Source organism: Chelonoidis abingdonii, chromosome 2 (genome assembly GCF_003597395.2).
Source record: "Chelonoidis abingdonii isolate Lonesome George chromosome 2, CheloAbing_2.0, whole genome shotgun sequence".
NCBI classification, from domain to species: Eukaryota; Metazoa; Chordata; order Testudines; family Testudinidae; genus Chelonoidis; species Chelonoidis abingdonii.
The window spans coordinates 84,812,670-84,840,125 of NC_133770.1; the positions used below are offsets into that span (position 1 = coordinate 84,812,670).

The 27,456-nt window shown below is 42.9% G+C and overlaps 1 protein-coding gene, 1 long non-coding RNA gene and 1 pseudogene across 2 annotated transcripts in view; 2 read left to right on the forward strand and 1 right to left on the reverse strand.

Annotated features, from left to right (window-relative positions):
* LOC142046333 (uncharacterized) overlaps positions 1–27,456 on the reverse strand; it is a 277,336-nt gene that overhangs the window by 55,819 nt on the left and 194,061 nt on the right. The gene's annotated exons all lie outside the window — the stretch shown is intronic.
* On the forward strand, positions 2,917–5,407 carry LOC116838168 (C-C chemokine receptor type 8-like). Its single transcript, XM_032803193.2, has 2 exons — positions 2,917–2,951; positions 3,721–5,407. The coding sequence occupies exon 2, from the start codon at positions 3,730–3,732 to the stop codon at positions 4,774–4,776; it is 1,047 nt and encodes a 348-aa protein (XP_032659084.1). The 5' UTR covers positions 2,917–2,951; positions 3,721–3,729; the 3' UTR covers positions 4,777–5,407.
* LOC116838160 (C-C chemokine receptor type 5-like) lies at positions 17,750–18,613 on the forward strand (annotated as a pseudogene).

Consider the following 27,456-nt stretch of genomic DNA (forward strand, 5'->3'; position numbering starts at 1 on the left):
AACTGACTTACAGCAGCTGAGGATCTGACCTCTAATGTTTACCTCCCTGAAAAATTTACTTTGGAATACTTCAGCATTATAATAATAAATGGAAATACACCTAACTCATAGAGCTGGAAGGGACCTTGAAAGATCATTGAGTCCAGTCCCCTGCCTTCACTAGCAGGACCAAGTACTGTCCCTGACATTTTTTTTTTTTTTTTTTTTGCCTCAGAGCTCTAAACCCCCCTCAAGGATTGAGCTTACAATGCTGGGTTTAACAGGCCAATGCTCAAACCACTGAGCTATCCCTCCCCCAAGTTCCTTGTAATTAAAGTGGGAGTATACCAAATACCATGGTATTCTCAGTTACTGCTTATTCTTCCCACCTCTGCTTACTGGCTTGTGGATTAACACATTTTTGTCCACTCTTGGCCTCATTAGAAACAGCATGGTAAATGCACGGCAGCATCCCTTTCTCCTGTTCTCCCATGATATTCTCTCCCTGGTGACTTCCATCTGCCCCCACAGTTTTAATTACCACCTATATGCCAACGATTCCCAAATCTACCTCTCTACTGGAGTGGAATAACTGATAGTTTTGATTCATTGGCAATTTTATAAAAGAAAATGAAAAGAAAATCATTTTGGGTCGAATGAAACATTTCATCCAATCTGAAATGAAATGTTTCATGCATTTAAGATCCTGGAGCTTGGGTTTTTTTAAAGAAAATTGTAGGAAATTTCAAAACAAAAAGTTGTTTCAGATCAGAAAAATCAAAATGTTGTATTTCAAAAAGAAAAGTTTTGTTTTAAACCATGAACTATTTGAAAAAACCAAGACGAATTCACAAAACTTTTTGATGTCACCAAGCCTGCATTTTTTGTCTAAAGCTGTTTCAGCCAAAAAATGTCACCCAGCTCTAGTCTCCACCCCAGTCTCTAGCTGTGTCTAGTCTCACAGCTCCACTTGACTCTCTGCTATCAAAAACTCTACTCTTCCAAAGTTGAATTGCTTGTTTTTCTTCCTAATCCTCCTCCTCTCCTCTCGATAACATCACTCTCCTCTCTAGTTCCCAATGTCACATACTCTGTCACCTTTAATTCCTCTCTCCCTGTACACAGAGGGTTAGTTTTTAAAAAAACCTAAGTCCCATTTTCAAAAGTGTCTCCTAAGTGAACTCCATCACACCATGCCTAAAACTTTTTTGGATTTCTTACTGTAACTTTCTCCTCCCTGATCTCTTCACATCTCACCGCTCGCCAACCCCAGTCTATCCAAAATGCAACTGCTAGAGTCATCTTCCTCCCCTGGCACTCTGCAACTATTTGAGTAGCATCCTCTCTTTTAACACAGCAGGTTCATGCTTTTTGTCCTGATCTTCCAGTCCTGCATAATTTCACTCCACCGTACAGCTCTGCCCTCATTTGTTCCCTCCCTTGTATTTCCTCTGCTTACCCCCATCACCTCTTCCCACTAGTCTTTTATCATGTCTTTGTCTATCTTCAGCTTTATGCCTTATTTCACACTGCCACCTAGAAACAATTAACCTCACGTGCCTTATTTCAAATACCCTTTCTCTCTTCCTTCAGACCCATTTCTTCCATTACATCTTTCTATTCTTATCTCCTACTAGCCTCCAGCCTACCTCATCTGTACCCTGTGGATTCTGGTTTTTAGTTTATTTTTGGTGATGGTGAGTGTTGTCTGTGTTAGATTATAAGATCTTGGGAAGGGGCACCTACTGAAACCAGAATGGCCCAGTAGATAGCACCATGCACTGTGAAATAGGAAACTGGGTTTCTGCTCCTGGCTCTGCCATTGACATATGGTGTGATCTTTAGCAAATCATGTCACTTCTGTGCCTGTTTCCACTTTGTCCATCTTATCTGTTTAGATTGTAGGGTTTGGGGACAGTTTTTCAGTATGTGTTTGTGCAGCGCATACCAGCGATCTCCACTTGGGCCTCTGGATGTTACCATCATATAAATTAATACTACTTCTTCCGGCTCTACCTCTCACTTGACCACTTAGGGAAGACATTTCACCTCTATGCTCACAGTAAAACAGAGAGAATGATACTTACTCACCTTTGAGATCTGTGGATGAACAGAGTGTGTTTATTTGGTTTGTTAAGTCCCATACATCTTTACAGCACTATATAAAACAATCATAATTTGAAGCCATTCCTGATTCCAGTTGGACCAGTATTTTGTCCCAAACCACAAGGACTGCATGCACCAAGATGTACTCAAACAAATAAGCAAATCTTTCAGCTTTAAATAAAACTGAGTTTTCAAAAGTGGTTGAAGAGATGTGTAGGTGTGTGTGATTTAATTTCTCATTGAAACAAGTTTGTATGTCACTAATAGGCAGGAACGTAAAACAGTATTTGGCTAGATCTAGCATGTTGGCTGATATCAGTCACAAGATAGAAACCAAATATATTTTTTGGAAATTACATGCCAGGTCTTCAACTGCTCTAAACTGGTGTAATTCCATTGACTTCAACAGAGCTACACCAATTTACACCTGCAGTACATTGACACTACTTGTCCCTGGCATAGGTTTTAAGGGGCCTTAGTTTTTATTATGGAGGTGCCATAGCAATTTGTTTTTTGCTAAAGGCAAGACAGTCAATTGTGCAATCCTTGCACACACTGGAGAGCACCTGTTCACATGCGTAGACCTATTCACTTCAGAGAGTGTGAGGTTGATACCTTCTCACAGAAACTATTTATAAATCCTTTCGTGTTCACCTTTTCCTGTTTACTCGTCTATCTTATACTATCTCTTGAACTGGCAGTTTTGCCTCCATACTTATTCTGTAGCTGTTGGGAGTCTATACATCACAAACACTCATCATTCTCCATCACAAAGGGAAAAGACAATTTGGACACATCTGTGACCAAGAGAGGAAGACGACATAGTAGAACAGATACCAAACAAAGTCCTGCCTCCTTAGTCAAAGGTAAAATCCATCTATATTAAATATACTGTCATCTTAACTGTAGTTAACTAACTATAGTTGACAAGGGGGAGACACACCTTGAGAGATACTTGTCTCTAGATAACCTAGAAAGCGATGCTTTTTCTACTTGATTGTTAAGCCAACTGAGATGGAGAAGGGAGAAGAGATTCTTCAAAAAAATCAATGAATTTTCAAAGTCAAAGATGAGAAGAGGGTATCAGCAGTATTACAATAGTTTAAACTTCAGAGATGCTGAGCACCTGCATCTCCTACTCAAATTGGTCTTGGATTATATGGGTGTAAATGAGATCAGAATCAGATGAATTATATTTATATATTATTTCACGTCATATTTGTTCTACATAAGTCTATTGCTTTATAAATATTAAACATAATTATAGAATGAGAAGTTAATTATGTTGGAATTATAACAGAGACTTAGGTTAGATGACATAAATTCATTCCTTATTATTTTTAACTAAAGATCTTTGCATGAAAATAGATCTTTATTTTTTGGAAAGAGATTCTCTGTACATAACATGCTGATTGACTGTTATGGGACACCACATAAAAGGTGCACACTGCTTTATCTAACCAGTTTAGTTAAAATGGCATAATTTTGTGTTTAGACAAGCCTTTACACTGATTGGGACCTTATTCCTCAAGCAGACACATTGATTTCATTCAGCGTGAGTAACAATGGCAAAATGCGGTCTTCTGCAACCCTTCTATACCCATAATCAATTAATTATCTCTTTTTTGTGCACAGGTCTTAAAGATGACTCTTACAAGCCTTTTCTCAAATGCCACAGAATATAACTATGTGTATGTTGAAGGTACCTCTCCTTGCAGTGAAGGCAATGGTTTCAGCAGGTTTAAATCACTGTTTCTTCCAATAGTTTACTGCCTGGTGTTTCTCTTCTGCCTGGTGGGAAATGCCTTGCTCATATGTGTACTTTTGACCAGGAAGAAAGTCACCACCATGACCGATGTGTGCTTGCTCAACCTTGCAATCTCTGATCTGCTTTTTGTTGTCCCCCTCCCATTTCAAGCTCACTATGCTTCAGAAGAATGGATTTTCGGAAATGCAGTGTGTAAAATGATAGCTGGCATTTATTACATAGGCTTTTACAGTAGCATTTTCTTTATAACCCTCATGAGCATAGACAGGTACATAGCAATCGTTCACGCTGTCTATGCGATGAGAGTTCGAACAGCCACCTGTGGCATAATTATAAGCCTACTCCTGTGGATGACGGCTGGTTTGGCTGCCATACCAAATGTGGTATTTAACCAAGAAGTGGAAATTGAACAGTCTCTCGAGTGTATCCCCAAATATCCTCCAGGCCAAGAGACCTGGCGATTTTTCACTCAGTTTGAAGTCAACATCTTGGGCCTTTTGATCCCACTCAGCATCCTCATTTACTGCTACTCTCACATCCTAAAAAATCTGCAGAGCTGCAAAAACCGGAACAAGATCAAAGCCATCAAGCTGATTTTCATCATCGTGGTCATCTTTTTCCTTTTCTGGGCTCCCTTCAACATTGTGCTTTTTCTAGACTCTCTGCAGAACTTGCACATCATCAATGACTGTGAGACAAGCCAAAGGCTTGTGCTGGCCCTGCAGCTGACCGAATCAATCTCCTTCATCCACTGCTGCCTGAACCCAGTGATCTATGCTTTTGCTGGCGAGATGTTTAAAGCTCACCTTAAAAAAATATTCCAAACCTGCATCTATCACATTTCTAGTGGCAATTCAGCCAATAATTCTCACTCCTTCCCCAGTCAAGTATTAGGCCATTCTGATAGTGACAGAGTTCTGTAAGCTTTCCCACTCCCTGCCCAGGCATACATTTTAACTGTATTCATTTAAATACAGTGATTGCCCCATAAAACATACTAGCATTGACTTAGCCCAGTATGCTACCTCCACGGTTTATTTTTTAGGGACAGAGGAAAGTTGGTCCTGGATTTTGACTTCCACTCCTTCAAAAATTGCAGCAATTCCTCCCAATATATGGTGTGAAAAAAATCCATCTACCCACATGCAGAGATCCTATCTAAAAACCCACAGATCAGCAGAACATGCCATCGCCAACATGATCTGACACCTTTGTGGACAATGGAAGCCTACAGTGAATGAAGAGGACATAGAATTGCAGGACTCTTAGTGTAAATATTTCCATAATACTATGTATTGCATATGCTCAGTGCCCCTTCCTCCTCATAGTATTTTTCTGTATTAAATGTGTATTTTTCTTGAATAAAGCAAAAATGGCATCTTTGTATAACTGATTTCCTGACAGTTTCCATAGTTTAAAAATCTGCGGGAGGTTTATGTAGACAAGCATTAAAACATAAACTAGGCTGGAAGGAGGGGACATCTATTGAGTTTTGACTTAATTTTAAATGTGTGTGATGGCTTCTTTTAAAGTTTCCTAGCAAAAAAATCCGTCCTGATTATCTGCTTTCTTTCTTGATGATAATTATTCAGAGTAGTCATTGTGTAATAATTTTCAGAGACTACAGTTAACCAAATACATATCTATTTTATTGCTATTTAGCTTAGAAGTCAAACGAATCATTGCACATTTCACTGGCTGGCTGTGCACACAAATCACCTACCATTTTTCAATATATGGCTTGACTCACAATTCAGTTACTTCAGTTTGACACAGATATAACTCTTAGTTTCAATGCCATTATGATTGCATAATACTGAAGTAAGCTAGGAGTGAAATCACATTCTTGTATGGAAACCTCTGAGGGCAGAATTTTTTCTTATGTTAGTTTGGTGCATAACCTTTCTAAAATGTAGAGTGCTCTGCTGCCCTGTACTATTGGCCCAATCCAAAACTCACTGAAGTCTGGAGGAATCTTCTCCATGACTTTTATGGGGATTGGATTAGACCTTATGACTCCTGTATGTCCCCCCACACCCAGTAGACGTAGCTTGGCAATATATGTTATCATAATTCCTGAAAACAAGCTAAACTGAAGTATGATGCACTGGAATCTTTCATCAAAAAAAGACCTCTCAAATTCCCTTCTAAGCAAGTCTTTTCTCAAAACCCCAATAATGATTCATGGAAATAAAATTACATTTATGTTCATTTAAGGTTGCTGTAAGCAAATTTTTAAACAGCAACACAATGTCTTAAAATCTAGAAAATATACAGGTGGGGAATTGTCAAATAATTGACTGTCAAGAAATATTCCAATCTTTTTCAGCAACTCTACTTTCCATGTTTAAAATATCATTATAATTACTGTAATGTTACTAATTAATGACCTGAAATATATTTCTAACTATAATTCTGTCGTCTTGTTGTCATTTCTCAACTCTTTACAAAGAGCAGAAATATACTGTGATTTATTTACAGTACTTCCATTTCTCCAAAGACTTTACGTAGTTAGAAATTGTGAAGCACTCTATTCTCCATGTTTAGTCAGAGTTAAAAGTTGGAAATATATACTGTATATGCTCCTCAAATGGACTACATCTCTCATGATATTCCGCAATCATGTGACTCCCGTGATGCGTGGCCTCCCTCACTAAGAAGAGAGACCATGGTATTTCATAAAAGATCCAGTCCAAATAGGGATTCCAAACTAAAGAGGAAAACAAGGCAGCCAAACTACAACACCTGTCAGGCACCATATAAGCATTTCGGAATCAAACATTTTAGGTTTTGAACAAAATCTTGAAGTTTTCTGTGGAAAGTTGTGATAAAAATGAATTTCTCTTCCCTTTTGTCAAAGTTTTCTTATGGGGGAAAAAAATAAATACATTTTCTGACCAACTTTTCTGGAGACACGTCCGCAGAGGGTTACACAAGTATTTATTAGTCAGCAGTACAGTACTGGGGATCCAGTGTCTGGGTTTCTCTCGCTGGCTCTGGGAGAGGTATGTGGTTTGTATTGTTAGAGATAACCAAAACAGACTTAGTCATGATGATAGTCAGTGTGGTGCAGTAGCTAAGACAAGGCTTTGTCATAGCAAAAAGCTGGGTTCTGTGCCTCCAGTGACCTTGTAATAAGCTCTTTGTTCCAAAAATAGATGTGGTGGAGGTTGTCTGGAAGATCTTCTGTCACTATTTTCTAGATAAGTGTTCCTAGCCTTACTCCAAAATAAGGGTAGTGAATTGCATAGGAATTTAAAACAGCACTTATAGGTGAGTTTGAGTGGCCAGTCTTTTCTCTTATCTCTCAGAGAGCTTTCTTCTGAATAACAGAGGTATTTGCTAAGAGTCTTTCTCATATTTGTATCTTCTCTGGATGTAGAGAGTGACAATGTTTTATACCATCAATTTGAAATTGGGCCGCTTCAGACTGGCAAACAAGTTTGCTGTTACCACTTTAAAGTATCTTCCTTTAAAAGCTATGCACTTCCCTAAAAAAAGAATTCTGGGAATCTCTGTTATAGGAACAATGATACATGAAATTTTTGACCATAGCTGAAATCTGATCTTTCTGCTAGATGAGCACAAAGAAAAGACACTCCCCAGGGGGACAGAAGTTGCCCACTATCTATTTTTCAGTAGCTTATTATGAACTTTCCAGAATTTCACATTGCACAGTAAATACACCAAATAATCTGTAATTAGCCAAATATTATAATCAAACTTTCAAAGACTCCTGATATGCTCCATTCTTTCTAATATCAAAATGAAATTCTTTAATGGAACCATAATCATGGTGCAGCTACCACTGCATCATAATACTCCATTGGATTTTTCTCAGTGTTAGACTTAGACTTTCTCCAGGGACAAAACAAGAGCCAAGCTGTCTGATCTGTTACTGAAATAGTGGGTGTGGATAATGGAGAGCAGAATATGTCCTGGCAGATACACAGAATTCTGAACACAGAAGGTAAGGAATGTTTTCTAGTCTCAGTACAGTGGTTCACTTCAGGGCCACTATGTTAGAAGCTCTAGTATTTAAGAAACCAGAGGCAAGGTAGAAAAAATTCTACGTCATTAAGTGCTTAATTCAACCGCACATGCAAGGGAACCTGGGACCTCTGCTCAGCAATCTCTTCAACTAGATGTAGAGTAGTACACTCAAGCAATGAATCACAATTTAAGGTCAACAATGTTCATTAACTGAGGATTCCCTCAGGGCAGGGGATACTTTTCAGGAGCATTGAATCAGACAAAATAATCTTTTTATGGGTGTTGAGTACACCAGACTTGAACAGCATTGGCAAGACAAGGGCAGAAGACGTTCCATCCCAATTTCAGGTTCTTATAAGTCTGCAGCTAAGGTAAACAAGATCTGCATAGCATGAGGGTGCTGAGGCCATTGCGGCATGTGGTTAATTCAGGCTCCTCTTCCTCACTTTTTTTTCTTTTACTGTGTTGAGCTTCTTTACCACTCTGTGGTCAAGTCCGTATAATAATTAATTCGTTATCTCTCCTGAAGACTGCACCTTGCAAATGAGCATGTCAACTCACTTGCCAAACATTATTTAGCAAAATCTCATAAGACCCATTGGAAGAGGAGAAATAGATCCATTTCCTGATGAATAAACGAACTTGCTCCAGATCACAGAGAATGTATGATTACAGGAGGGAAAGGGAGAATACAGGCAGCCATTCTCCCTCGATTGCACTGACCACCAGAGTTGACCAGACATGCAAGAAAAATATATTGCATTCTCTCATTCACATGCACTTTTAGCAGTGGTCTGTGGCAGAGCTGGGACTTAAACTCAGAAGTCTGAATTTCCAGCCCTCTCTGATAACCAGTAGATCACATTCTCACAGAGATACTGCAGCCACCAGCCAGATACATTTAGCATATGAAAAGGAATTCAAACTGTCCGCTCCAAAAGAAAAAAGTCATTTCTACCTGGTACATTAAAAGAAATAGTCCCAGTAGCTCACACAATGAGCTGAACCGATCAGGGCAGAAATGTTGCCCTCTACACTCTTAGCTTTAGAAATTTCTCTAGGCCTCCCCAAGTGTTTTTCCAAAATATTTTCCCCTGCTTCATTGTTTTAATTCTTCCTGGAGCAGCCAGCGTTAACTTGGTTGGTTGTTGCACCTCTCAGGATACATTTATATTTCTCTTCCCTCCACTTTTCATTTTTGTACATTTCCCTTTCTGTTTCTTGATATTTCTGTGCTTCATTTCATGCTCAGTCTGTCTTTGTTTCAGATTTAGCTACAGTAGAATTTTTTGAGGGGGTCAACAAGCATGTGGACCAATGGAATCCAGTGGATATAGGATATAGCATACTTAGATTTTCAGAAAGCCTTTGACAGGTTCCCTCCCCAAAGGCTCTTAAGCGAAGTAAGCCTTATAGATCAGTAACTGGTTAAAGAATAGGAAACAAAGGGTAGGAATAAATGGTCAGTTTCCAGAATGGAAAAGGATAAATAGTGGTGTCCCCCAGGGGTCTGTAGTGAGACCAGTACTATTCAACATATTCATAAATGATCTGGAAAAAGGGGTAAACAGTGAGGTGGCAAATTTTCAGATGCTACAAAACCATTCAAGATAGTCACGTCCAAAGCAGACGCCGAAGAGTTACAAAGGGATCTCACAAAATTGGATGATTGGGCAACAACATGGCAGATGAAATTCAGTGTTGATAAATGCAAAGTAATGTACATTGGAAAACATAATCCCACCTGTACACATATAATGATGGGGGTCTAAATTAGCTGTTACCACTCAAGAAAGATCTTGAAGTCATTTGGATAGTTCTCTGAAAACATCCACTCAGTGTGCAGCGGCAGTCAAAAAAGCGAACAATGTTAGCAATCATTAAGAAAGGGATAGATAATAAGAGAGAAAATATCATATTGCCTCTATATAAAACCATGGTATTCCCACCTCTTGAATATTGCGTGCAGATGTGGTCACCCTTTCTCATAAAAGATATAATGGCATTGGAAAAGATTCAGAAAAGGACAACAAAAACAATTAGTGATATGGAACAGCTTCTGTACGAGAAGAGATTAATAAGATTGGGACTTTTCAGCTTGGAAAAGAGACGACTAAGGGAGGGATATGATAGGTCTATAAAATCATGACTGGTGTGGAGAAAGTAAATAATGAAGTGCTATTTACTCCTTCTCATAACACAAGAACCAGGGGTCACCAAATGAAATTAATAGGCAGCAGGTTTAAAACAAACAAAAGGATGTATTTCTTCACACAACGCAGTCAACCTGTGGGACTCTTTGCCAGGGGATGTTGTGAAGGCCAAGACTAGTACAGGGTTCAAAAGAGAACTAGATAAATTCATGGAGCATAGGTCCATCAATGGCTATTAGCCAGGATGGACAGGGATTGTGTCCCTAGCCTCTGTTTGCCAGAAGCTGGGAATGGGCGACACGGGATGGCTCACTTGGTGATTACCTGTTCTGTTCATTCTCTCTGGGGCATTGCCTCAGCCCCTGTCAGAAGACAGGATACTGGGCTAGATGGACCTTTTGCCTGATCCAGTATGGCCGTTCTCATGCCTTTTGTACCCTCTGGGCTAATGAGTTAAAAAGCTAATTAACTCTCTCCAATCCATCCCAGTCTATCAACTGGGGCACAATTCCCATATTCAGGTGTGCTCCAGGGCAGCTAACTGGATTTGCAGTGGTCAGAGTGCTGTGTTGTGCAGGACTGTGTCACAAATGGGTTTGGGTGCCTCCATTCTGTCATGTCCAAAAGTAAGGGGCTGAATTTTCAGAAAGAGAGTACAAAGTACTTGCTGAATTCATGCCCCTTTACAGATGTCTCAGATTAGCATTTCCCCCTCCCCCATCAAATCCCCCTCCCCACCCAATAGTCCTGTTTGAAAATCTTTGCTTAGAGAAATAGGGCCAGAGCCTCTAGTTACAAATCAGCCTCAGAGCCAGCCTAACCAGCCACATGAAGATTCCCCCTGTGTAGAGTGACCCTCAAGTGGGGTGGTGGAGAACTGCCATTGTAACTCCCATGCCAACCCCTTCCCAGCTACTTGTACAGGGGATTTCATGCAGAATACAGCTCCACACGTGCCCCGAGACTCTAATTCACTCCAAGAACCAGCCTGGTAACCAGGCAGCCCCAGGATTCGGGAGTTTAGGAGGGGTTGAGGCAATCCCTCACCTCCTGCTCAGCTATAGTTTAGCATCTGGCTAAACTGGCTGGGATCTCCAATGGATTCACACACACACTTAGTTCTTTGTTCCCTTTATAAAAATGTTTCTGTCCTTGGTCTGACTACAAAAAGGGAGAATACAAGCAGTCTTTCCCCGTCACTTGTACTGACCACCTGAATGGACAGGACATGCAAAGGAAAATATGCTGCACCCTCCCAGACGTGGACATTCAGCAGAGCTGGCAGCAGCACTGTGCCTCCTCATTAAAGGCACAACTTGAGTCTTAATGTTACAGGCAAGTAGAACTTTCTAAAATTGTTTTTTGCTTGTTTGTTTAGTGCTATTGCTGGTTGTACCTGACAAGTGCAGGAGCTAGGAATATCCTAACAGAGCTGAAAAGATTTTGCCTCTCTCTGCACTCAGACATCTAGAATTGCCAGTACCCCTCCAACATTTTCCACAATCATAACATTCACCTAAGAACAAAACAAGAGGTGGCTCAAAGGCCACTTCATGATTTTGTAATGCCCAGGACACAAGAAAGTATGTCAAAGCATTTTGCAATACACCTTATCATTAGGTTTGATGTTATTACAGAATTGCTGGTATCAATTAAATTTCACCGGCTGAGATGTTGACATTTCTCCTAACACATCATTTTCCGCCAGCTCTATTTTGAAGGCACTCGAGGATGCTGGACTAAAATTAAAGAGAAATGTAGGTTAAAAGAAGCCCATCTATATTTCTTAGAGCATGTGATTGATGAAGAGGAGTGAGAGCACATCCAGCAATACTCAATCCCTACAGTAGTATCAGAAAATGCAATTGTTCAATATGATGGAGTTTTGGAACAAATTAATACCCAATTTATCCTCAAAAATCCAAGTTCTTTCTGAACATCTTCAAACTAATTTGTGGGGGGCTAAGAAACCACAAGATTGTGCTTTTTGAGGCTCTAAAGAAGGTATTCATCACATCATCAGTATTGGTGTCTTATGCTTCCAAGTCAAAAGCAGTGCCAACCACTATGGTCGCAGTGGGGCGCTACCCCGAGTAACAGAAATGATTGGAACCCAAAGCCACATTATCCCAGCCAGCTTTCAGACACTAAGACCAAGAATGCCCAAGTAGTTATAATGTGACAAATGTATAGATGTACATGAGACCCACAAGGTCTGAAGAAGGACTCTGTATAAGCTTGAAAGGGGTCTCTTTCACCAACTGAAGTTGGTCTAATAAAAGATATTACCTTATCTATCTTGCTCTCTAATGAGGCCACGAGACATTTGCATTTTTGATGATGTCAAGGACAGATTACAAGTCACTCATACCATTTAGAGAGTCAAGATCCAGGTGCCAGAAATTTCTCATGACTGAGCCTTAAAGTTATTCAAGCATATGCATCAGAAAAGTCCCTAGCAGTGGTCTCTGAAGAGTCCTTCAGATTCCCTAGATGCTCAGGACCATACGGAAGCACACCTAGCTGTCTGACAGGGTATATACTGCGTGTCCAGGGCCTGGGCCAACAAGCCTAGGGTTTGGGGCTGGGAGGAAAGGGTTAATGAGCAGGGACCAGATCTAAAGTCCATTGGGCTTCCAGAAAACCTTCCAGGAACATTTAAAACAGGAGGAAGAGGAGATCAGTTATTGGCTCTCCAGCCACTTCTAGCTGCCAAAAGGCCAGACAGTGGAATCCAGCTGCCTGTAAAGGATTCTTCTAAATCAGTGAGACTCTATTTAACTCAAAGGCTCAAAAGCCACTTGCCTCATCTCAAGAGGGAGAGTTTTGGGACTGAGTCTGGGTAAACCCTGAAGAGGATTTTTTCCTCTCTGATTTGTCAGAGTTTCTCCTGCTTGCCTACCGTACCATTTTGAGAGGTTTGCCAGCCTCACCACAAAAATGAAAACTGGTTAAAATAGCCGCTAGTGCTGATCCACAACTGCTAACTGTATCCGAATGTATAAGACATGATTAGCCCAGTTTTCCTGTAGCTCCACCGCCCTTTACAGTGTGACATAGAGAAAAGGTGTTGGAGGGATGCCAAGAGTGAGCCTGAATGGCAGTGTAGTGAACCAGCACAGGGCAGAACCTAGAACACAAAGTGGAACCATGAGTCTCTAGATGTGAAGAAAAAGGATGTGTCTCTCTGGCAGTTGCTGATTAATTTTAAACCTGTAGAAATTTTACTTTTCCCTAATGTAACCCTTCTGAGAGGCAGAGTTGACAGCAACAAGGGCCGATTTCAGTACATAGTGGTTCCCTTTCAACAGTACAGTGCAAAACCGGCTTGAGCCCCCACCCAGTGACCTGGGAAAACTACACAAACACCCCTGGGTGCCTCAAAGAGGCAATACTTCCCCTCTCATAAGCACAGAGTCTCAGCATAGCAAAAGTCTTTAATAACAGGAGGTGAACAACTCAGCATTAAATTGGGAAAACACCACAACTAGGGTTAATAAACACAAACCATGAACCAGAAGACCCCCCAAGAAGATTGGGCCGTGTCCTTTCCCTTTGGTTCTTGAGTCCAGCAATCCAAAAGTCACCCAACCCACAGTTTCTGTCTTTGGTCAGTGCAGCCCTAGAATTCAGAAGTTCATCTGCAGAGTTTACCTCCTAGCCTAGGTGGAAGTGGGGGAATAATGGGGCACCTAACATGCTCCGCTGCTCGGGTCAACAGCTGATTGCCACACCTCTCTGTGGGGTTCTGCTGTTGTCTTCATGGCCAGCTGTGCCTCTCCGCCAGCCATCCTATTGGCCGCTTCTCTCCACTAGCTGTCCTGCTGGCCACTCGCCAAAATGTCTTCAGCCTCCCCCCCAACACAGTGCTCTGTGATTTCAGCTGTTAGTAGGGGAGCCTCAGTGCTGGTGCATTCAGAACCACTAACCCAAAGTAGATGTAGTAGAACACCTCATGTGATGTATTTACATATTCTTTTCCACCACTTTTATAGACTGCAGAGCTCCTGAGGCACTTGCACAAGCAAGAAACACCTCCCACTCTTTTCCTCCCCTTTTGTGCTTTCTTCCTGTAGAGCAGTTTTTAAACTGCGGACCAGGCCATACTTATTATAAAAACAAACCTATATTTTACCTTGTAGTGTGGAATGAAGATATTGCAAGTAAGATTAATGCATGCAGCAGCTTACAAGTATTTTACAGAATATAAACCAGTAGTTCTCAACGTATTTACCATTGTGGGCCTCAGGGGGGCAGCATCCAATACTACCTGTATGGCCCTGAGGATGTCATATGGGCTGCAGCTGTGTGCTGATTGGGCCACAGGTTGAGAACCACTGGAACCCTAAACACATCCTTACAAGTCTAGCAACTATCTTGAACAATATTAACATGTAGGTGAACTGATCTGGTTTCCAGCTATGAATTTGTCAGTGCCGAGCTGATGCCTATAGACTTGGCAAGATCTGCCACCTGATTTACCAGCATCACAGTGAGCCATTTTGGAAAAGTAGACCATCATCAATCAAAACCATTAAACATTTTTTGGATGCTGATAATTCTACAATAAGGTCTATGCTCCCCAGGGTCAAGATGGGCTGCCCAAGGGCTGGAGAAGGCCACAGGGCTTGTGGCATGGGGTTTTGGTGTGGCACAAACATCACAGGAGGCAATGAATGACTGTATTATTGGGTGCATCCAGGGCCACCAAAAGGAGCAAGATATTAGTTATTAGGTCTTGAAGAGCCCCACCATGTGTTCTGCTAGGGGAAAATCATGGCATGGTTGTAGGACTGCAACCCTTCTGGGTCTTGTGGTAACAGATGCATTCCCTTATGTACATGATCCCTTCCCAGGAGTCATGCAGTTGCTTGTTTGTCAGGTAGATTTCCTGAAGCAGAGGCAATGGGTATTAAACTTAATATATCCTGGTGACAAGCTGCGCTGAGAAAGTTACAGGATTGGAGAATGGGAGTTGGGTTCTGACTGGAGCCTGGTGGGTTAGTACCATGGGACAGGGCATCTACCTTGCCATTTTGGGATCCTGGGCGATATGTGATAATGAAATCCAATTGTGAGAAAAAAAGGTCCCATCAAAGCTGCTGTTGGATTAAATCCTTTGCTCTATGTAGATATTCCAGATTTTTATGGTCAGTGAATACCTGGACCAGGTGATGAGCTCCTTCCAAGTAGTGACATCATTCTACAAAGATGTTTTTTTATTGTCAGGATTCCTTGTCAAGTATTTTGCAATTTAACTCTGTGGGAGTGAACTTCCTTGAGTAATGACAGTTAGCCCATGTGATTGCTTGGGACCAATTTGCTGGGAGAGTACAGCCCTGATCACTGTATTGGAGCATCAGCTTCTACAATAAAGGCTTGAGTGACATTTGGGGTGAGCCGATATGGGTGCTGTAGTAAAGATGAAGTTTAGCTGTTTGAATGCATGCTGGGCATGGAGAGACCAATGCAATTGGACATTTTTCAGGAGGACAGCAGTGAGGGGTTCAATTTTTTGTGAAAATAATCAGGATAAACCATCAATAGAAATTGGCGAACCCCAGGAAGCGTTGCAGGTCACATACCATATAGGGAATCAGCCAATCCTGGACGGCTTGGACCTTGCATGGGTCCATCTGGATCCCTTCTTGGAGATAAGAGGAAGGCCCAGATCTCCATGGAGGCCTGATCAAATGCACATTTCTTGAGCTTGGCATGAAGGTCATGCTCTATAGGCATTCCAGGACTGTTTGGATGAGAGCAGTAAGCTGTTCAGGATACTCAGAAAAGATCAGCGTGTCATCTAGGTAGACTACTCTGGACTGGTCTAACATATTTCAGAGCACAACATTTATAAGATGTTGGAAGGTGGCCAGGGTGTTGGTCAATCTGAAAAACATTACAAGACATGCACAGAAGTGATATTGGGTCCAGAAGGTGGTTTTCAACTCATCCTCTTCCCTGATTTACAAAAGATTGTTTGTCCCCCATAGGACCAATTTAATGACTATGCAGGCAGCCCCCACACAATCTAGTGGCTCAGGAATAAGGAGCAGAGGGTAACAATCCCTGATGGTTATCTGATTCAATGAACAACAGTCAATGCACAATCAGAGGCTGCCATCTTTCTTCTTGATAAACAGGACTAGTACACCAGCTGGCAATGTTGACTTGAGGATGAACCATCAGGCAAAGTTCACATGAAGGTATTCTTGGAGCACTGTCAGCTCAGGTTCTGACATGGCATTAATTCATCCAAATGATATCTTGGCTCCAGGCTGCAGCTCTATTGTGCAGTTAGGTGCAGAGGTAGGGTTTCTGCATTCTTTTTTACAAAACTATTGACATAGACTTGGTATTCTGAGAGGAGTTCAGATGTAGTTTCAACAGAAGTTTCTGTCTGCACAGTCACTCCCAGCTGAGTCTCTCAAGGTTTAGATGCTGCTACAGAGCTACCAACAAAACTTTGATGGAAAATAGACTTCCTTTGCCTGCCACCAAATGAGCAGTTTCATAGAATATCAGGGTTGGAAGGGACATCAGGAGGTCATCTAGTTCAACCACCTGCTCAAAGCAGGACCAATCTCCAACTAAATCATCCCAGCCAGGGCTTTGTCAAGCCTGACCTTAAAAATCTCTGAAGAAGGGGATTCCACCACCTCCCTAGGTAACCCATTCCAGTGCTTCACCACCTTCCTACTGAAAAAGTTTTTTCCTAATATCCAACCTAAATCTTGAGACCATTACTCCTTGTTCTGTCATCTGGTACCACTGAGAACAGTCTAGATTCATCCTCTTTGGAATCTCCTTTCAGGTGGTTGAAAGCAGCTATCAAATCCCACCCCCCTGCATTCTTCTCTTCTGCAGAGTAAACAATCCCTGTTCCCTCAGCCTCCACTCATAAGTCATGTGCTCCAGCAGCTTAATCATTTTTGTTGCCTTCCACTGTACTCTTGCCAATTTTTCCACACAACGTGGAGGGCCAGCCCAGAGGATCAGTGGATAATGGATCACACCAAATTGTGATGTTTCTCAGGGACCCTGAAGCACAGCCTCCGGGGGCGCTGTTTCCTCCATTATTGGATCAGAGGACAACCATCAGTAGTCTATAAGAAGTGGCCTTCTGTTGCAGGGAAATGTGCAGGATCCAGGATGCTGCTGTACATAAGAAGCAGTCAGCTGTGCCCAAGTCAAGGATGGGAATTTGCTGGGATGTGCCAGGTATGTGCAATTGGATTGGCACCTGCTACTGGGAAGCCCTCTGGCAGGACTGTGGGCATGTTTCACTCAAGACCAAAGCATGGGGGGGCTCTTACAACAGTGTTACTTGCTCCTGCAATAGCTGATTCTCCAACGTCAGCTGAATGACGTGGGCCTACAGAGCTTGGTTGTCTGCCTGAAGGTGAGCAGTCCAGTTGAACATGTCCAGTGCTCCCCCGGCAAGAAAGTTAATACTGGAAGAACTGCACAAAACTCACTCTGTTAACTCTCTAGAATCTTTGCTAGTGTCATCTGCAGTATTTTTCACATCTTGATATCAGCAGTTGTTATACTGTTTACAGCAAAAGGTATTCTAAGCTGAAACTCAACATACACAGTACATTTTAATGTCTTTCACAACCATATGATTACACAGGATAGTGAGTATATCCTATCTTTCACATTGATAACATACAGTATTTTGTAAATAACCATCTGTTTCTTCATCCTCAGGCTAGCAAAAGATCAACAGTTTTTCAGTGAAGAAGAGATGGAGATATGGAAGACCACACAGAACTACAATCATGATGATGCAACACCATGTACAAATGATGTCAAACAATTTGGATCCCTGTTTCTGCCACCTCTTTAGTCCTTGGTGCTGATATTTGGCCTGGTGGGCAATGTGCTTGTTGTACTGATCCTGATAAAATACGAGAGGCTGAGAAGCATGATTGACATCTATCTGCTGAATCTGGTGAATTCCAATTTACTCTTTATTCTTTCCCTGTCATTTTGAGCTTACGATGCAGCACATGAGTGCGATTTTGGAAATGCAATGTGTAAAAGTCTTTCAGGGGTCTACTATGCTGGCTTCTACAGTGGAGGCTTTTCCAAAGTACTTTTGACAATAGATAGATATCTGGCAATTGTCCATAGAATGTTTACTATAAAAGTTAGGACAATAACCTCTGGCATCCTCACAAGGGTTGTCATTTGGGGTGTTGCAATATTAGCCTCTCTTCCAGGCTTAATATTTCACACTGTTCAAAAGGAAAGTGTTTATTGGACCTGCAGCTCTCATAACTTGTCAGTCCATGAAAGAAAATAGAAGCAATTCCTGATTTTAAAGATGAACATCCTGGGACTTGTCATTCCACTGGTCATTATAATCTTCTGCTATGCAGAAATTATAAAGACATTACTAAGATGTAGGAAGGAGAAAAAACATTTGGCAGTCAGGCTTATTTTTATCATAATGAAGTGTTATAGTGAAATGTCTATTTCAGTTAAGCTGCGTTCTCTATGCCCATTTTCATTATGCTGTGAATTCTTGTGCTATGATTATTATTATTCTTTATCTTTGAGTGTTCCTAAAAGTTGTTTATTAAATCATTGTTTGAAAAGCTATTGAACTATTGAATTTGAAATATTGCATATTTCTCTTTGTCTTTGAGGAAAAGGGGCTTTAGCTCTAATCTCTGAGAAAAGACAGGGATTGCTCCTTACATGGGCACCGAGGGAAAACACATAACCACAAGGGGGTGGAGAGGAAGTGGAGTCATGGACCAGAAGCCTCACTCACACCAACCTACTGGGTATGGAAATGAAACCTACTGGGTATGGAGTTGCTGTGCTATGCTAAAAGAGGTTGCAGCTGGTGCCAACCCTGTGCACCAAGAAGCCTGAGGATGGATTGGACACTTTGACCTTTGAAAACACTTTTTTTTCATATTTTCAGGAGCAAATATCAGTTTTGGTGTTTTTTTAAAATCAGGTGGGCTGAAAGTGAGTGAGGAAATATTATATAGCACTGGGGAACAGGCTGGATTCTTCCACAAGCCAGCTCTTGCCACCAGACAATCTCTGGGTGCTGCTTAGGAGGTATAAAGTGACTTTAGCTAACCAGAGAATCTAGCCTTTAAAGTTTTATTTTTAGAAAGTACTAACCATTTACAATTTAACATGGAGAAGTGTTTGTTGTTCTACATCCCTCTCCATGCTCCACTCCTTTCCCCCACAAATTCCCTGCCTGCCCTAGATGCCTCCCTAGGCTTTCTCTACAATACACAATTTTGTCAGCAAAAGGCAGCTTTTGCCAACAAAACAGAGGAGGTTACACACTAAAAAGGTACTTTTGGCAGCAAAACTCTGCTGTTTTGCTGACAACATTAAACCACCTTGACAAGAGGCAAAGAGCTTTTTGCAACGAAGTTAAAGTGACAAAGTGCCAGTGTAGATGCTGTTCATTATGTCGACATAACTGGCCTCCCCCAGTATCCCACAATGCCCTGGGTGACCACTCTGCTCACTGTTTTGAACTTGACTGCCCTGCACATAGTTGTAGACATGCGCGCCTCCCGTTTCAAAGCTCCAGGAAGTTCTGACAGCTGAGCTTGCTGCTCAGCTCCAGCAGCAAAGAGCAAATCATTAACATGTAATCCTTCTGTTCTCCCCTGCACTAGGTACACAATAACAGGCAGACTGCTGCTGTGAGGATGTGGAAGAACTGCAGTGCTGTTCCATGGGGGCTGCTCTGCTGTGCTGCTTTTGCTTTGACATTCCTCAGCACGGAGAGCTCACAGAGCTGCTGAGGATGCCACTCCTGGCAGCTGAGGAGGCTGTGAGAGAACTCAGAGGGAATCACAGAACCATATTCTATTGGGTTCCAGGGAGGTGGGCAGGCTCAAGCCCACCCATGACTAAAGGACCCTCCCCCAGCCTATGAGCAGTATCCACAGGGCCCGGAAACTCAAGTAATTATGGGGGAGAATGGAAAAAATAACAAGGACTAGTGTGAAGGTCAAAGGGTCAAAAATAGGGAACCTGAAGGGGACACCGAGCAGAGAACCCCTGACAGCACACACTGCTCCTCAAAGGTATCAAAGGAGCCAGCGGACGCCACCCAGAGGAACTCTGCCCAGATGCGTGAATGGAGGGAGGATCGGAAATAGGCCCTACAGTCGCAGAGAACCCCCTCAGCCAACATCCTCTCCCTGGTGTTATAGACGGCCACCTTGGCCATCGCTAGGAGGAAGTTGATGAGGAAGTCCCGATCACACAACCATAGGCACGGAGGCAGAAGGGACTGCTGCTGTGGAGAGTTAGTGGGGAGAGACTTCTGTGCTGTGCAGAGCCAGGGCTGCCTTAGGATAGGTTGGTCAGGCTGCTGTCTGAACTTAGACACAGCATGCCAACACACTCACTCTACCCCAACACGCACACTGTTCCTGCATAGAGAAGGCCTTAGTCTACTGCAACCTTCTTCCATGCATCCCAGTCCTCCACCCCCTGCATCCCTTCTCCATATCCTGCCAATCACCATATATCCCTGGCTGGCATGCTCAGCCAGGTCTCCCCACCCTTTCACTGAAATTATTTTAATTTTAATTTTCCCCTATAGCACACTTATTTTGGCCAGAAATGACTCTGAAGAGCAAAGGCTTTGCCAACCCCTCATATGTCTTGTAGGCTGTGACGGGGTGCACTCACCATTCAGGTACCTCCTGCTGTCTTGGGGTATGGCTACATTAGAAATTTCAAAGCACTGCCCCGGCAGCGCTTTGAAGTGTGAGTGTAGTCAGAGCCGCAGCGCTGGGAAAGAGCTCTCGCAGTGCTGCTTGTAAACCACATCCCTTATGGGTGTAGCGTGCAGCACTGGGAGCCGCGCTCCCAGCGCTGCCACCCTGATTACACTGACACTTTACAGCGCTGCATCTTGCAGCGCTCAGGGGGGTGTTTTTTCACACCCCTGAGCGCGAAAGTTGCAGCACTGTAAAGTGCCAATGTAGCCAAGCCCTTGGGAATTAGTTCTGCATGCTACTGTCACTCCTGCTCTAGGACCTACATCTCTCCAAGGACTGTGATGTCCTCATAAGTGACACAGCCCTCCGGCCGTGCTACACACTGTGCACCCCTCTTCCAGGGGATCTGCAGTCTGCTGTTCAGCCACTTCCCTTAGTGGCTACTGCAGCAAATTGTTTGGCCACTTCCTCATAGCCCCAGCATCCTCTTTACTCTTGCCTTAGCCTGAAAACCCCAGGAGCCATCCAGGAGATGTCTCTCACTACCCTAGTCCCTGTGAGCAGCATTGCTCTGTCCAGGGTGCTGGAAGTTCTCTCATCCCGTCAAAAACATAATCCTTCCTCCTTGGGCTCCCATCACAGAACTGCCCTCCTCTGCCCTGCACCTCCCTTTTTAGATGGGCCTGCTTGGCTCTATTTGGCTGCTCCTTTCAGCCCTTCTCTGATTAGCTGCCTCCTGCCAGTGGGAGCTGCGATCGGCTGGACCTGCAGACACGGCAGGTACACAAACCGGCCTGGCTCGCCAGGGGCTTTCCCTACACAAGTGGCACCTCAAGTTTGGAAAACACTGGGTTAGCCCAGGCTAACCTGCGTGCTTTGCTAAGTCCCTTCTGTAAGCAATCCTGACAGACTTTAAAGTGAGAGCGACTGTACATAAAGTATAATAAAATGTCGAGGCACACAAAATTGGATTCTGAATAGGGAACACTTCTGCCAAATTTTGATACAAGGTGGATGAGACAATATCTTTTATTCCACCAACTTCTCTTGGTGAAAGAGACACACTTTCAAGCTTACTCAGAGCTCTTCTTTAAATCTGTCTCTCTAATATCCTGAGACCTACCTGGCTACAACAACACTGCATATAACCAATTTTGACACCAACAGTCTAAAAGCAGAATGTTTCATATGTGAGTTTTATTGGTTTGTTTTTATTTTTTGTACCACATGCAATATTCAAAATCAGGAAACATTTCTGCTAAATTTTGCTACATTCAGTCTAGCAGGAGAACATTTCATATAGCTGACTTCCCTCTCCTCCCTCCCAGCCCTACATGCTATATTGCAGTTGATCATAAAAAATAAATTTACATGAGAACACCAACTAGCAGCATTGTCTCATATTGGGATGAGAGTTGCAATCTGCTTTGTAGAAAATCAGGTGCCTATGGTAGAGTTTAGTACAAAAACCAAGAGATGTAGCCCCTCTTCATTTGCTGGAAGTACACAGTTCACTGAAGTTAATGGAAAGGCTCCTATTGGGTTCATTGGGCTTCAGATCACAACCTTAGATCTGTTAATGTGCCTTTCAGTGCTCTGGATCACCCAATCCTGCAGGTTTAGGAAGCAAATCTCAAATCTAATTTCCCACAGTAGAAGTTTCAGAATGTGTCTTTAAATTTGATTTTATTGAAATCTGTAGCATTTTAAAATCAAATTACACACAAATTATCCTTTGACTTTTCTAAACGTCCAAAGCAAAGTATCAAGATAAATAGCGAGTGGAAATTCTTTGGTACTTTCATTAGATAAACTGAATAATATCTTAACCCTTATAAAGTATTGTCTGCTTGACAGTGACCAGTGAAATGTGTTGATTAAATTACTATTTCTTTCCATCATAATAGCAGCTACTGAGATTGAGATCTCATTGTTCTAGGCCACTGGTGGGCAATATGAGACCCATGGGCTGCACTTGGACCATCAGGGTAATCCGTTGGTGGCTCGCGAGACAGTTTGTTAACATTGATCGTCTGCAGGCATGGCTGCCCTCAGCACCCAGTGGCCATTTATGTGTGAGAATGGTAGTTTGTGCAGAAGGTATTTATAAACCCTGTCGTGTTCACCTTTTCCTATTTACTTATATATCTGATGCTATTTCTTAAACTATCTATTTTGCCTCCGCAGTTATTCTGTAGCCATTGGGAGTCTATAAAACAAATATACATCACAAATGCTCATCAATCTCCACCACCAAAGGAAAAGAGCTTTTGAACACATCAATACCAAGGGAAGAATATGACATGGTAGAACAGATACTAAACCAATAGAAACTGAAAGACCAAGTCCTGCCTCCTTAGTCAAAGGTAAAATCCATCTATATTAAATATTCTGTCTTCTTAACTGTAGTTAACTAGCTATAGTCAATAAGAGAGACACACTTGGAGATCTACCTGTCTCTAGATAATCTAGAAAGTGATGCTATATCAACTTGATTGTTAGGCCAACTGAGGATGAGAACAAAGAGGACCTCCATGGAAAATGGTGTGTTTTGGAAGTTGTAAAGATGAGAAGGAATCTTCAGCATAAGAATAGCCTAAACTTCAGAGATGCTAAGCACTTGCAGAGCCTATTCATTTTAGGGGGTTATACCTATGTAAATTAGATCAGAATCGGATGAATTGTATTTCCTTATATTTAATATATTTTAAAATACTTTGATTCTACATATCTCTGTTGCTTTTTAAATATTAAACATAATAATATAATTATATGTTTATTACACTGGAATTATAGTAGAGACTTAAATTAGATGACATATTGCATTGCTCTTCTCTCATTCCTTATTATTTCTAACTAAAGATCTTTGCATGAAAACAGATGTTTACAAAAAAATAGAGATTCTCTGTACATAACATGCTGATTGACTGCTATGGGATGCCACATGAAAGGTTTAGGAGTTTGAATGAGGAAAGACAGGCATCAACAGCAGTCTAGATAGTAAATTACAGTCCTGATTTCCTGTCCCCTCCCTCCTGACCTGGCACAAACGGGATCCTCCATTTGTACAATTTCCCACTTTGGAACAGATGGGAGGCTCAGTCACCTCAACAGGACCATTCAGAACTTGTGCAGGGTAGAGGGAATCTGCCAGGTTAAGAGGGACAAAGTCCACTTCCCCAATAGCACAGTATAGATTTAAGTGAGAAAATCCTCATGGAGATCTCCTTCCTTTAAATCCCTCCTTCCCCCCACAGGAGCTGATGATTTGTGTCAAAAATAACCAGTTAATAATGATATCTATGGATGAAAAGAGCTAGGTCTCAAAGTTCTGGATGAATCTTTAAGAAACAAAGAACCCGTTTTCAAGACTGTTAGTAAAGTAGGGCAAGAAAATGCAAATGTTTTATGAATTAGAGAGATCCCTACATCAGACCACAGTGGCACATCACCACCTGGGTCCACAGCTTCCCAGGATCATCTCTCCATCATCTTCAGCCCCTCCAGAATGACTACCACCTTCCTCACATCCATCTCAAGCATTGTCACCTTTGCCTGTACTGGCTTCAACCAGCCTTCACCTGAAGCAACATCTGTCATAGGCTTGCAAGGGATATCTTCCTCCAGCTCCCTCCATCCTCTCTGTCTGATGTCTTCCCACATGGTGAGATCATCACCATCAGGATGTTTCCTGGCTCTTCCCAGGAAAGCTTACTATCTGGGCCTGTCCCATCCCAAGCTGTAGAAGGGCTTGCTTCTTGCACCTGATCCAAGCCCAGCTTATGAGGATGTTCCGCACCAATAACAGGGCAGGAAACTAGTGGGTATCAGAAGGGACATGCTGCAGATGCAGGAGTGCTTGGACCTACTGGTCTATGATACACTCATGAGCAAAGCCAATCAAAGTGGGGTGCAAAAGACCATTGCAGATATAAATTTTAAGCTGGACAGCCAGACTGCAGCAGTTAAGCACTCAGCTGATGTACTTCAACTTCTAGATGACCATTAAAGTTACCAGGTTGCTAGCATTCTCCCCAGGGGGCAACCCACACCAGCAGAATTTCCACACACCCTACTTGGCTCTGCCAGAAACCAGTCCCTGACACTGCCCACTCCTTCCAGCCCCAGCCCCCCATGGAACCTGGCCAGCTGGATCTTTGCCCTGCCATCACTTCCCCCAATTCTGTCCTTTCTCCCGATACCCTTGGGTCTGATGGCCCTATCTCTCCCTGCTCCCAAGCCCCTTGTCAGTGAGTCTCCATCTCATCTCCCACTGTCTGTCACTCCTCCTTGCCAGAGAGAATCTGCATCTCTCTCAACTTCCCCCCAGCGAGATGTCCCATCAACCCCTCTGGATCGTCCCATCACTGTGGGTCTGTCTGGAGGCCTGTGGGTACAGGTATTCCACATTGGCTTCCCTGTGTCCCCTGTGTGGCTCTTATGCAGGGCTGTGGGGCCCTGTACCTATTGGTGCCCTGCATTCTCCCCCCTGTCCTGGGGGGAGGATGTCAAGCATGGTCTGAGCACACCTACTGGGTCAGGCCCCGCAGGCAACATGGACATGTGGACACCTATCCCTAGGTGCTTTATGTGTCACCCTGGGGCTTAGGTGGGAGATAAGCGCTTGGAGTGATGCAGCAGTGTGCACGTCCACAGACAGACACTGAGCTACCTAGGAACCTTTTACAGCACAAACTTAGGTACCTAGTGAGTTTAGACACCTATTGCATTAGGTGAAGGGTTTTATGCATTACAGTGGTGCAAAAACTAAAACAAGGATTCAGGAGTCTAATTCCTTTTGTGAATCCAGGCCTAGTTCTCTCGCACATTCTGAAAACCAGATTTCTTTAAGGTGTGTCAGGATGAAGAATCCAAAAATGGAGGCACCCAAAAAAATCACTAATAATCTCCTTTGAAAATCTTGACTCTAATATTGTTAAGCGGCATGAACTGAAATTCTTCAGATGCAATGCAGAGAGAAACCCTAAACATTGGGTTTGATTTTCTAAAGTGAAAAATTGAAATAAAACAAAGAACTCTGCTGCTCAGCATGAATAAAATTGTTACTTAGAGCTATAATGCCAGGTGATGGTTAAGCCCAGAGGTCGGCAACCTCTGTCACGTGGCTCACCAGGGTAAGCACCCTGGCAAGCCAGGCCAGTTTGTTTACCTGCCATGTTGGCAGGTTCAGCCAATCACGGCTCCCACTAGCCGCGGTTTGCCGTTCCAGGCCAATGGGAGCTGCAGGAAGCTGCGGCCAGCACATCCCTCAGCCCGCGCCACTTCCCGCAGCTCCCATTGGCCTGGAGCAGAGAACTGTGGCCAATGGGAGCCGTGATTGGCCAAACCTGCCAACGTGGCAGGTAAACAAAGTGGCCCGGCCTGCCAGGGTGCTTACCCTGCTGAGCCGCATGCCAGAGGTTGCCGACCCCTGGTTTAGCCAATCAGAAGACTGACTTCTGTAAGACTGCATATCTTATCAGCATGGTCATCCATGTGCCTCCCCAAACAGCCTGGCGTGGACCCCCAACACTTCACCCCCAGGCTCCTTCCTGCCTGCTTCCAGTTCCCTTCCCAATCTTCTGTGGGCAGAGGCTGGGGCAGGCAGGCTGGGGCTGGTGCACACAAGAACCAGGGCTGGGGACACTGAGACCATGCTGTCTGCCTGGCGCTCTGGGCCTGGGGGCAATCCAGGGCTGGGGACGCTCTGGCCACGTTGTTCACCTGGGGGAGGGTGTTCTCTGGGCTCCAATGGGGGACAGGGGCAGAAGGGGAGGGGAGGGGCAGAGGAGGAGGGGCCAGGGGCTAGCCTTCCCCAACGGCACATTCACCCGCTGCCCATGCTTGTCAGTATTTTAATACATGGAAAGAGTCAGATTCTGCTATGCTTATCCCTGGCCTCCACACAACGTTTATACCCATATAACTATGTCAGTTAGGATTGTGACTTTTTTTTTAACCAACATAGTTATATCAATACAACCCCCTCATGTGGTTGTTGCAGTGATACCTGTATAAAAGGCGCATTATATTGATATAGCTTATTGTCTCTCTTGTACGGAAGTAAACTATACCAGTATAACTGCATCCACAGTTCATAGATTGTATTGTTTTAACTATATCTGTATAGTTAAAATGGTATAATATTCAAGTCTTTACATTGATCAGTACCTTATTCTTCTCTGACCTACTGTTTGTTTTCCTTCTCCCATTTCAAGCTCACTATGTTTCACGGCAATGGATTTTCAGAAATGTAGCATGTAAAATAATGTCTAGTATTTATTACACAGGTTTTTACAGTAGCATTTTTATGCCCTCACGAGCATAGACATGTACTTAGCAATGTTTATGCTATGAGAGTTCGGACAGCTGCTTTTAGCATAATTATAAGCTTAATTCTGTGACTGATGGCTGGTTTGGGCTCCACACTAACTATGGTGTTTAACCAGGAAATGGAAATTGTTGTGACTGCTGTGACCTGCATGACAGACATGGAGCCCTAGTTATCAGTGGTTCACAGTCAAGCTGGAGGGGCATATCCTTGCAGGCCTCCACTAGATAAGTTCTGGGTCTGGTTCTCTTCAATATCTTCAATGATTTAGATGATGGCAAGGGAGCACACTTATAAAGTTTGCAGATGATACCAAGCTGGGAGGGGCTTTGGACTATAGGATTAAAATTCAAAATGATTTGGACAAACTGGAGAAATGGTCTGAAGTAAATAAGATGAAAT